Below are 13,560 nucleotides of genomic sequence, written 5' to 3'. Positions count from 1 at the left end.
AGGGTCACCTTGTTAGAGGATTTCAAGAACTCAATAGCTGAAAGGATCTCCTAAGCTCTCTAGCTTCTCATAACTCATTAGCCTCGAGTTACCCGGTTAAGGGATTTGAATGAAGCCGGTTAAGACCACCCGATTTAAGGGATTTTGAATCAAGCCAGTTAAGGCTACCCTGTTAGGGGATTTTACAACTGCTGAAGTGGTTAGAGATCAACAGGAATTACAATGATCTGTTAACAGCACTCAATGCTAATGCAGATCCGTTTAGGCTCCTCTTCACCTTCTGCACATTCACTTTGCAGATATCTCTTCTCTCCTTTGGTCTGGCAAGAATCACGTATCACTTCTCTTGGATACACACTCACAACTTTTGCCAGCAACTTCAGAAAGAAACACAACATTGACCTTATAGGAAACATACAGGTTGGTAGCAAAAACCCTAAACCCTAAACCTGTTAGGTTAAGCAATCCAAACGGTTCGATCCTGACCGTTGAATCATACTGCATTAAATGCAACAATCTTGAATCGATCTCAAGACATTCTCCATCGTCCATTATCCACCGATTTCATGGCGGCTGATAACCCTGTATGCGTTATCACCGTTTGACAGACTTCGCTCATTCCCGAGGTAGATAGGAATAGTCTTCTTCATGCAAGATCCTTCACGCGCACAGAGCTTACGTGGCAACACGATCTGTCCTCCATCATACTGCTAACTCATCACACAAAGATCACCGATTGAGTCACACAGACTTGAGGTACTCCAACCGGAAACCCTGAAGTGGAAGCAACCTACCAACCGGTAGTCATACAATGCTTCCATGTGCCGGTTCCCATAACTACATGCCAGTTCACCTTGAACAAATATGCTTCTTCACTTTGGCATATAAACCAATTCATACATATGCCGGTTCCTCTCTCTTCACCTATCACATGTGTCGGTTCACACCATGTCTCATATTGACATCAATGACAACATACAATATCATTATGTCTTCATGCCAGTTCACGTAATGCCATGCCGGTTCACATAATGCCAACAATCTCCCCCTTTGGCATTGATGGCAATATACAAAAGATATCTTCTCTACTTCACATCTTCTCCCCATTTGCTACAGATATCTTTTCGCTTCACTCCTCCCCCTTTGACAACAATGCCAAAGTGGAGGCACAGTCATCACTGTTTCATCATGCTGCTCCCCCTGAGGAGTAGCATCCTTCAACACACCAATCAACCAAAAATTTGTCTTTCCAGTACCTGACTGATGTGGAACAATCACTTTTAGTTCACCTCCTGAAGGGGCAATACCCCTAATTCACCTCTCAAATGCACAAATGTTGTCTTTGGAAGAGGCTTGGTGAATATGTCTGCTAACTGCTCCTTACTGGACACATGCTCCAGTGCAATCTCTTTATTCTGAACCTTTTCCCTCAAGAAATGATAATTAAGCTCAAAATGCTCTGTTCTAGAATGTAAAACCGGATTCTTTGATATATTGATAGCACTTGTGTTATCACAGAATATACTTACCGGTTCAGATACAGGGATCTTGAAGCCTTCCAGTACATGCTTCATCCAGATTGTCTGAGTGCAGTTCATGAAAGCTGCAACATACTCCGCTTCCGCTGTAGACTGAGAGATACAACTCTGCTTTTTACTCATCCATGAGACCAGTCTACCACCGAGAAAGAATGCACCACCGGTTGTGCTTTTCCGGTCATCCACATTGCCTGCCCAATCAGCATCTGTGAACACTTTCAGATTGAAATTATTGTTGTATGGGTACCACAATCCATAGTCAACTGTTCCCTTCAGATACCTAAGAATCGGCTTAACTGAAATCAAGTGAGATTCTCTTGGACTCTTTTGGAATCTTGCAGTGATGCCAACTGCATGTGCAATATCCAGTCTGCTATGCACTACATAATGCAACTTACCAATCATTGATCGGTATTCCTTCTCATCAACCAGTGCAGAATCATCCTCTTTTGTCAATTTGCAACCGGTCACCATCGGTGTACCAACCGATTTGCTATCTTCCATGCCAAAAATCTTCAACACCTCTTTGACATATTTGAACTGAGTGATGAAGATTCCATCTTTCATCTGTTGGATCTGCAGTCCAATGAAGAACTTAATCTCCCCTATGAGTGACATCTCAAACTCTTTCTTCATCTCATCAGTAAACTCATGACTCATCTTGTCATCTCCACCAAAGATGATGTCATCAACAAAAACTTCACAGATCAGGATCTGATCTCCTTCAAACTTCAAGTAGATATTGCTATCTTCACTTGTTCTCTCAAATCCAATCTTCACAAGATGGGAATGTAGGCGCTCATACCATGCCCTAGGTGCTTTCTTTAGACCATATAATGCTTTATGTAGCCTACATACCATGTCACTGTCTTCAGATAGGGCAAACCCATCTGGTTGCTCAATATACACCTCCTCTTCAAGTACACCATTTAGGAATGCAGATTTTACATCCATTTGATATACCTTGAACCTCTTAAAAGCTGCATATGCAAGAAGCATACGAACTCCTTCCAATCTGGCTACAGGAGCAAAGGTTTCCCCATAGCCTTCTCCTTCTTCTTGAGCATATCCTTTGCATACCAGTCTGGCTTTATTCCTAATCATTGTGCCATCCTCATTCAACTTATTTCTGAACACCCATTTGGTGCCAATGACATTTTTATGCTCTAGTCTGGGTACCAAGGACCATGTACCATTTTTCTCTATCTGGTCAAGTTCTTCTTCCATTGCCTTGATCCAGTCTTCATCTTTATGAGCCTCTTTGAATGACTTAGGCTCAAACTCAAAGATCATACATGAGTTTTCTCTGATCTTTCTTCTGGTAAGGATTCCTGCATCCTTATCACCTATGATCTGCTTGGGATCATGATTCAACTTGACATATCGAGGAATGGTCTTAATTGGTTCTTCTTGCTTTTCTTCTTCATCCTCATCTTCATCAGTATCAGCATTTACCGGTTCAGGAACACTGTTACTGGTACTCGGTTGACTGACAACCGGTTCCCAGAAGGTTGCAACCAGTTCATTTACAGCTTGCTCACTGCCGGTTTCCTCAATCTTCTCAGAGGATTCATCAACTCTTACATTGATGCTTTCCATAATTCTCTGAGTCCTATTGTTGTAGCACTTGAAAGCTTTACTCTTGGTGGAATATCCTAGAAATATTCCCTCATCACATTTAGCTTCAAATTTGCCCTGATGTTCACTCCTCTTGATGTAACATTTGCTACCAAATACCTTAAAGTAGTTAACCACAGGTGTCTTACCGGTCCAATACTCATAAGGAGTTTTGTCCTTACCCTTTTTGATGAGTACCCTGTTCATAGTGTAGACTGCAGTGCTCACCGCTTCTCTCCAAAAGGTGTGAGCAACCTTTCCTTGAATCAACATGGTTCTAGCTGCTTCAACCACCGTCCGGTTATTCCTCTCTGCTAGGCCATTCTGCTGTGGAGTCCGAGGGGCAGACAGATGTCTCTTGATGCCAAATTCTTCACAATACTTGTTGAATTCACTGGAAGTGAATTCCCCTCCTTGATCAGTTCTGAGACACTTGATCCTTTTACCGCTTTCCTTCTCCACTAATGCTCTAAAAGCTTTGAATTTCCCAAAAGCTTCAGACTTGTCTTTCAAGAATGTGACCCACATCATTCTTGAGCAGTCATCAGTGAGAATCATGAAGTACCTATCACCCTGCACACTTCTAGTTTTCATAGGACCACATAAATCAGTATGCACAAGATCAAGCAAGTTGTCAGCAGTGAAAGATTTACCTTTAAAGGTTGAGGAAGACATTTTCCCCAATTGACATTCTCTACACAAGGTATTATCCGGTTTGCTCAGCACCGGCAACCCTCTAACTGCCTTGATCTTACTAGCCTTCACAATGTTATCAAAGTTCACATGGCAGAATCTCCTATGCCATATCCAGCTATCATCAAGCTTAGCCATAAGACATGTACTTATATTTGCATTCAGATGAAATAGGTTACCTTTAGTCTGCATGCTGGTGGCTACCAATTTACCATCTTTACCTTTGATTCTACAAACTCCATTCTTGAATTGCAAAGTGAGGCCACTGTCATTTAGCTGGGCAACACTTAGAAGGTTGTGTCTGAGACCATCAACCCAGTACACATTGTCGGCACTACTCTTTCCATTCAAACAGACGGACCCTCTGCCTTTGACCATGCATGGTGCATCATTGCCAAAGCGAACCACACCACCATCATACTCCTCTAAGGATAGAAACTTGCTCCGGTCACCAGTCATATGGTGAGAACAGCCACTGTCAATGATCCACTCATTGGAATCATCAAACCAGGAGACAAGAGCCTTCTTGTCTGCCACATCTTCCTTTACAGCAACAAACACAATGTCTTCATTCTCTTCATCTTCTGATTCCTCATCTGTGACACCTTCATCAACTGCCACAAAACAATTTCTCCGGTTTCCTCCTTTGAATTTCTTGAACCTTTTCGGCTTATCCTTGTTGTCACTATTAGGACAGTTGATAGCAATATGTCCTATCCGGTTACAGGAGAAACATTTCAAAGGTAGCTTACCTTTGTATTTACCAGTTCCTTTTGAGAATTTCCTGGCAAGAAGTTCTTCAAATTCCATCAGAAACTCTTCATCCTTCATTTCTCCGCTCTGATTAGGTTCCCCACTAGTGCTAGCCTCTTTTCCTTTTCTGGAAGGTATAGCAGAGGCTCTAAAAGCTGATTCTGTCTTTTGAACGCTGCCATCAAAACAATTCAACTCATAGGCTATCAACTTGGCTATGATGGAGTCCAAGGACACCTTAGACTTGTCAATTGATCTCAGCTCCTGAATAGCAGCAACCCTTATTGCATAGACCGGCAACAGGGATCTCAAAATTTTACCTACCACAGTGGAATCTTCTATTTTGCCACCTGCACTCATTATTTCTCCAACAACTGTTTTTATTCTTATTCCATACTGCTGAATGGTCTCTCCTTCAACCATCCGCATGTCTTCAAACTTCCCTCTCAGGCTTTCTTCCTTAGCCTGTTTTACATGCTCATCACCACCATAGATATTTTCAAGAGCATCCCATACCTCTTTGGGATTTGCCTTGTCCTGAACATCAATAAACTCAATGTCAGATAGACTACTGATGAGGGCTTCCATGACTTGCCCATTTTCTTGTATCTCTCTCTTTTGGTCATCGGTGAGAGTACCGGTAGGAACAACATATACATTTTCAACATAACTCCAATGTTGAACACCCATGCTTTTGATGAATATCTTCATCCTGTCTTTCTATATACCAAAATTTTCCCTGTTAAACTTTGGACCTTCCCTCTTCATCATTTGACTAGGATCTTTTCCTCAAGTGGTTAAGCTTACAACACAGAGGACCTGGAGTGCTCTGATACCAATTGATAACTCAATGATGAACCACTAGTACCAAACCGGTACTGAGAGGGGGGGGTGAATCAGTACAAGCACAAATACAGTCCAAAACCGGTTTGACAGTAGATACTCCAAATGACTAAAAAACAGGGATACCGGTAAAACAAAGTGCAACCCGTAACATCCAGTACAGCTCAATCAGTCATGAACCGGTCACTCAATAAGCTTTCCTCTTAGCTCAATACTACAGTATCATTATATTCTCATGCATAAACAGGTAAACCTGACCATCAGATCTTCACAACAGTGAGTTCAATATGTTTTATAGACAGGCATAAAACATAGAACCTTCATGTGCTTAACAGGTAAAACAAAGCATCAAAAGACAAAAGCATTTCACATGACACAAATATTTTTCACGTGGAAACCCAACTGGGAAAAACCACGGTGGGGATGAATACCCACAAGCTACTTTTTGAACTCTTTAGAAGTCCGCTCTGTTAGGAGCCTTGTCCGGTTAAGGACATTACAATAGGTTCTAGTAGGAACCGATCCTGTTAGGGATCACCCGGTTAAGGGATACCTGGTTAAGGGTTAAACCCGGTAGGGTCACCTCGTTAGAGGATTTCAAGAACTCAATAGCTGAAAGGATCTCCTAAGCTCTCTAGCTTCTCGGAACTCATTAGCCTCGAGTTACCCGGTTAAGGGATTTGAATGAAGCCGGTTAAAACCACCCGATTTAGGGGATTTTGAATCAAGCCAGTTAAGGCTACCCTGTTAGGGGATTTTACAACTGTTGAAGTGGTTAGAGATCAACAAGAATTACAATGATCTGTTAACAGCACTCAATGCTAATGCAGATCCGTTTAGGCTCCTCTTCACCTTCTGCACATTCACTTTGCAGATATCTTTTATCTCCTTTGGTCTGGCAAGAATCACGTATCACTTCTCTTGGATACACACTCACAACTTTTGCCAACAACTTCACAAAGAAACACAACATTGACCTTATAGGAAACATACAGGTCGGTAGCAAAAACCCTAAAACCTAAACCTGTTAGGTTAAGCAATTCAAACGGTTCGATCCTGACCGTTGAATCATACTGCATTAAATGCAACAATCTTGAATCGATCTCAAGACATTCTCCATCGTCCATTATCCACCGATTTCATGGCGGCTGATAACCCTTTACGCGTTATCACCGTTTGACAGACTTCGCTCATTTCCGAGGTAGATAGGAATAGTCTTCTTCATGCAAGATCCTTCATGCGCACAGAGCTTATGTGGCAACACGATCTGTCCTCCATCATACTGCTAACTCATCACACAAAGATCACCGATTGAGTCACACAGACTTGAGGTACTCCAACCGGAAACCCTGAAGTGGAAGCTACCTACCAACCGGTAGTCATACAATGCTTCCATGTGCCGGTTCCCATAACTACATGCCGGTTCACCTTGAACAAATATGCCGCTTCACTTTGGCATATAAACCGGTTCATACATATGTCGGTTCCTCTCTCTTCACCTATCACATGTGCCGGTTCACACCATGTCTCATATTGACATCAATGACAACATACAATATCCATATGTCTTCATGCCGGTTCACGTAATGCCATGCCGGTTCACATAATGCCAACAACAATTATTAAAATGAAATGTTATAACATTTTATGAGCATTTAATGTGTTTTTTGAGGAAAATCGAACTCTTCCTTGAGAGTTAAATACTTTGCCTTGGGAATTGAACATTCATTCTATTGTTCATCTTATTCATGAATTTTCTCTGTGAGAAGAAGCCAAGGGTTTCTATCTTCAGCCAGCCATTGGAGAGCGATAATTCTTCAGTGTTGCAGCCAATTGAGGTGGTGAAATATCCATTGAATGCGGCATACAAAACTTCATTCAGAGGTTCTATTTGTGCTAAATTTGTGGAAATTTATAAGGGTTTCAGGCAGATTTGAAGAAGTTTAATGCTCAGATTGGAGAGCTGAATTAGAGAAGCTATTGGGCAGATTATTAACATCAATTACAAAGGCCGTACGGCTGGGTTTTCTCAGAATTCATTTGCAGCAGGTGGCGAATTGTATGTAGGGAACAATTTTCAGTAAGGAGTCGACCAAAAATTCAAAGAAACTCAAGAAGAGAGGCAGCTAGCATAGGGGGAATCTCCAGTATCAAAAGCACGAAGAAGTTCCATTAATTCTAGAGGATATCAATCATTTTGAGGTTTCTTTTTTCCAGGAGATTATTGAGGAGAAATTTGATCATCAACCGGGTATGCATGTGAATGTTGATGTTTCAAAATTAATGAATAAGAGACAATAAATGATTTCTGCCCTTATTACTATATTATCAATTGAGATTTTAATTTTCAGAAGTTCCTTTGTTTTTATAATCATTTCTTTTTATGGCAAGAAACCCCAAAAAACTATAAAACTCAGAAAAATCAGAAAACAAACAATCAATAGTTCAGGCAAACATTGAGAATCATAGTAAAAGTGGACTTGGGGTCTTCACACTAACCGCCAACATGTAATGTTTTTCAATGTTTCATCTTTGATAACGCTAATGGGTGAAATTGTTGTGTAAGGGGGTCATTTTAGAGTGCTAAATTGAAGACATCATCCTGAAATCTATAGATCACTAGATCAGCCAGTCAACATTTGGAGAGACAAGCACAACAATGTATATCCGATGAATAGGAAGCAACCATGAAAAAAAAATAGAGATAAACAACAGCATTATCAACTAAGGACAAGGAGGATTCATACTGACAGACAAGATGGAAGAAGTCTAAACATAGATATGTATAGTTGCCACGCAAGCATTGATTCAGAATATTGACAATGCATGCACCAAACTTCTTCCTTTCCAACCACCTTTCAATTAGGTGCATAACCCTAGACAAAGATGCACCATTAAATATGATGCTAAATCTAATTTTGGAGACCATTCCTTTATGATGTGTGTTCCAATATCCTAGGCACACGCCTAGAAACTATATTTTACTTTTTCCATATGTGACATCAAAACCTCTTTACTAAAGTATACACCAACTTTCTAAGTGCAAGCCTATGCGTTGCTTTCTGATCAAATGCATCACTTTACTTTTGTGCAAACGTTTGAATAATTTTTTTCTTTAATTGGGTGTCTTTTCCTTGCAAGTATGCACCTATGTGAGTGATTTTGGAACATCTGAGTTCATTGAATGGCCCTTTGTTGAGGTGCACACCTGAATTATTGCACACACTTGAGTATTGACCTCAAATTTGAAAATAAAACTCATTCATGAGGTACCCCAAGTGTGCACGTGTGTACTGATGTTTGACTTCGTGTCATTTTCCCTTTGCTTGTATAGGTGTTCACCTGTTCCTACCACACATACCTCTAAACTAGAATCTAATTTTGATTCCAATTATTTATGCTTAGGTGTATGTCTCTTACACAATTGCATCCTTGTACATTAAAAAATCTTGTTAGTACTACTACTCATGCAAGTGTGCCGTAAAGTGACACCTTGAGAAAATTCTGAACCTGATTATCTCGTTCCTTTGAAACCTCTTTCTTTCCATTAGGTGCACTTTTGATATCATATTTAGTAACTTCTCCATCAATAACCTCTTCCTTTCACCATGAGAAATGACTTGTGACAGTTCATGACCCTGCCAAGATCAAAGAAGCACAAGGACAACAAAAAACAAACTAGACAAGACCTAAAACATGACTTGCACTTTGGAAAACAATACACCACTGTTTGGAAACTTAACACAATATGACAGTTTTGTATGGGTACAAACATCCTTTATTTTATTGGCAATGCATAAAGTTCTTATACAAAAAGGCTTTAGTACAGCTTAAACTGAAGTAAGAACGATGACAGAAATCCAACTCCAACCTAGAGGAGGGAGAGGAGAAAATTTTGCTGTTACACTAAATCAATTACATATGAACTCTTTACAATTACAATACGATAGAGTTATACTAAGGTCAATGCCACAAATGTTCTTACAAAATGCACAAATTCTCTTATAATTATTTCAAAATAAGAGAATATAAAAAGAAACCTTACATTTTTCTGCCATGTAGCAAACCAAACTGCACCAAGAGAACCAAACGAAAAAAAAACAGAAGGCCAGCCAAAATTGTGTATAAGAGTTGGAGAGAAGGCCAGCCCTGTTACTGAACCAAGGTACATTCCACTATACACTAATGCCAATGATCTGCTTCTTTCTTCAACAGGAACCCACCTAGAGAGTAAATTGCTCATGGAAGGCATCGCAACCCCCTAGAATGCAGAGATATACCAACAAGATGCATGAATTATCAACAAAGTATTGCATCAAATTTAACAAAGATCATCTACAAGTCAACCTATACACGTAATGTGCAATAAATGCATTGATTCCAATCTGAGAAACAATATATTTTTCAAATCAGGAACAGGCTAAGATGCAGATCACTAGACTATCAAGTATGTAAAGCATTACTGGATTCAATATATTGCATCAACATTTGTATTAATAATGTCCAACAAAGAGAATGTTTTCCATCAACAAATGAATCAATACAAGTTTACATGTATGTATATGTTAGGCCAAACTAAAACAGGAAAAGTAATCAACAGCACTTGCAAAGTTCTGGACTATCCATAACAAAAGCAACTTGCAAAGGCATTCCTTGTTAAATCATCTAAATTCCATATATATCCTATGAAAGTTGTAGTATATGTGATGTCCCCATCCAAATTCTAATGCAAAACAAGTAGCAGAAGCAATATTGTACATAGCTAGAATAGTGAAATAAGGGATGCTTACAAGTCTTCATTAGGTAATTCTGATATGCTGCAAACAGTTCTGAGGAAATTCCTTGTATTATCTTTATAGATGATATGATACATAAATAAGCCATTACAAAGACAGGGACATTACAGACTCAGGTTGTTAGACAGCAATGGAGATTAAAAAACAACTTCCAAAACAGCAACTTGTTTATACAAAGAACATTTATCATGTCTTTTGTTGGTCGACATAGTGCAAGGAAAAAAGGCAGCACTATAATCGTTTATAAGCAAGATGGAAATTGAGGAGACAATGATCTTCATAATAGCAAGGTGGATTCTCCAAGGAATTAAGATTGCATCTCATCTACAGATTTGATTGATCAGTTAGCAAGCAATTCAAGAGACAGAAAAACAGTGATTCATAAGATATGCAGCGATCCATTAGTAAAGAGCAGTGATTAAACATTAATATATTCATCAGTTATTTGCAGCAATCTTTATATCTTCATAAACTATCTTCATGTCTTCATGATCGAGTATCTTATTACAGTGCAGTGACATCAGTTCATAGAACAACTATGCAGCAAGTGGAATATTAAAAAACAAGCCCGGTATGATAAAGTTGTGCATTCTGTTAGAGAAGTCAGGTCTGTCTTATGTGTGAAGGAAAATTAAAAAATAAATGAGTTATGATTAAAGCACAAAAAGGTGTGATTCAAGAAAAAGATCAATATGATTTGTTAAAGAAGATTAAAAGGCATTTTCTCCAAGAGGTGCGATTCACTAACAAGCCACGATTATTATATGAAATGATGCATTTGTTTATAAACAGCAAAAGGTGCGATGAATTGTTACTTACAAGAGGTGTGAACTTGTACGATCTGCATTAATAATAGTTAAAGTGTAATTTAAAGAGAAATGCAATAAAGAGAAGTCATTAACCAAGAGGAAGACATGTCTCTTCAAGTTTCAAAGGGTATATCTCTTAGAAGAAAAGATATATATATATATATAGATCAGAAAGGAGTTTTAGGATTGTGTGTGAAGACTTTTATTTATTGATTTCCAGATTTGAATCGCTCTAGTAGAACAGAAGTTTATAACATGGAGGCATATATTTCAAGTACATAAATCAGGGAAGGCTTCATAACAAAACTGCATGGTTATTGGGTTTTCAATCAGGTAAAGCAATCAAGTTTCAAGGCCTATAATAGGCAGACTTATACAAGGTTAATGCATGGTTTTAGAATCATAAATCAAGAGCATGTGATGTCCCCTTTTTAGCCTGTTATTGTTTTTGGATGGTTTAGCCTATTCTTGGCCCTCGTAGGCTAAGGCAGTTGGTTAGAGGGACTTAGTTATCAGAGCAGGAGGCTTATTCCCATACAAAGTTCAGGTTTGGCCTTTGTTGGACTCAGTTCTACACATTTACTATTTATAGTAAGTCAGAGGATGATTGAGAGGGACTCTTATTATTTTTACTAAGGCAAATGGATGCACAGTGGATGCAGTGGTTGACTATTAAAGTCACTTTATGTGAAATGGGGCCATGACCCTCAATTAAGTGACTTAAAGTGCAATTAATCATTTTTAATATTTGAGGCCTATTTATTGATGCATTTGATAAAGTCAAAAGATAAATATAAAATATCATTTTAAGTGATATTAATGTGCATCTAATAATTCAAGTCTTGGGCGCCCACTTATAAGGATATTGAATAAAGTTATTATGCAAACCCTAAAGTGGATTTGAAAGTGGATTTAAATACTATTAAGGAGATTGAGGTTATAAAAGGACTCAAAAAGAAAATGCTTTTTCATTCTTGATGTTATTTGACTTGTGCTTTTTGATATGAGAGCTGAATGTAGAAATACACAAGGGTTACAGTCATCTATTGCATTGGAGAACGAAAACTCTTCAATGTTTATGCAATTATGAGGCTATGCAATACCAACTGATATTATTGCTTGAGAGAGCTTCATCCAGGAGTTCTATTTGTGCTAACTTTTGGAAGATTTCATCTAGGGTTTGAAGGATTGGAAGGTATATCTACAGCAGTCTTGGAGATTTATATTGGCTACCATTATACATCAGGAAATCAAGAATTTAATTGATAGATTATATACAGCTACAGCAAGGATGTGTTTAATTGGCAGATTATATACATTGTAGAGTAGAGACCATCATTTGCAGCAAGCATTTTACATACCAGGTTCTCTAATTTTGCTATCATAAGTTTTGGGAATTACATGCTATATCTTTTTAACTATTTGGTGTGAGAATAATCAATAAAAGACTTCATTGTGCTGCTGCCATATAATTTCTAGTTTGCATGCCAAGTGTTTGATGATTTGTCAAGTAGTTGTAGCTATTATTTTTACTCACATGCATTTTAAGAGTCAAAATCAATTGGCATATCATTTCTATGACATTGTTAGTCAACCTTTCATGGTTAGAGGCACTCAAAAACATCAATTGCAGCATACAAGACTGAAACAATACAAACAGAAACACATAAAAGAAAGTTCAGACATTGTATGCAAAGTGTTTGACGATATTCCTTGAGCCACTAATCAGCATTTTGAGGTCAGAATTGGCAAGGAATATTACAAAGCAGCAATACCTTATAAAGGCAAACTTATACTCAATTTAATGTATGGTTATATGGACAAGACATCAGAAACAACAATCGGAGTTATATTAAAGATCACTATCACATTCTTGTGCATACAAATCAGATTTCATATTAAATAATCAAGAAAAAAATTTAATCATTCTTATTCATCTAAGATTGTATTATCCCCACAATTTTTTTTCAAATTTAGCAGTTTACAACACAATAAGGACCCATTAGGGTTAGCAATGAAAATACAATAATTCTGAAAAACTACAACCCTTCCACTTTCTGATCACCAAGTGCCCAATCTGGGAAGGTGAGAGCATACAATGTTGAGGGGATCATTAGTTGCAAATACTAAAAATTATTACAAACTTTGGTGGCAAGCCAGCCCCTTCCGCTTATATAGCGGGTGATGAAAGTTCTAAAACTTCTTGGCGGTAAACCAGCCAGGAACAAACCAAACAACTGAAACAACAATCACTCTACCACTTATGCAGTAGGAGGACTAGAAATGAAAATTACTATCAACTCACCGCTTATTCAATAGGAGGACAACATTACAATCATCTCAACCACTTATGCAGCGGGGGGAAAACATTACAAACAGAGATAGGCGGCATGGCCAGCTTGTTCCACTTATGCAGTGGGAAATACAAGTAAAATTGCAGAAAAGGGAATGATCAGTACTACTAAAACAATCTTACAATAATGAAATCTACAACTACTGTCAAAACAAGAG

At 38.5% G+C, this 13,560-nt stretch overlaps 1 protein-coding gene across 4 annotated transcripts in view; it reads right to left on the bottom strand.

The window, feature by feature from the left end:
• The window catches only part of LOC131061524 (sodium-dependent phosphate transport protein 1, chloroplastic), a 313,012-nt gene that overhangs the window by 172,988 nt on the left and 126,464 nt on the right, over positions 1-13,560 (bottom strand). For all 4 annotated transcript variants that reach the window (XM_057995252.2, XM_057995254.2, XM_057995251.2 and 1 more), the window contains exon 5: positions 9,490-9,705. In XM_057995252.2, coding sequence (XP_057851235.1) covers positions 9,490-9,705 — 216 coding nt within the window. The remainder of the gene's footprint in view (positions 1-9,489; positions 9,706-13,560) is intronic.

This window comes from Cryptomeria japonica, chromosome 8 (genome assembly GCF_030272615.1).
Source record: "Cryptomeria japonica chromosome 8, Sugi_1.0, whole genome shotgun sequence".
Lineage (NCBI taxonomy): Eukaryota > Viridiplantae > Streptophyta > Pinopsida > Cupressales > Cupressaceae > Cryptomeria > Cryptomeria japonica.
The sequence above is the reverse complement of the archived record's forward strand: the minus strand, read 5'-3'. Positions and strand labels throughout refer to the sequence as shown.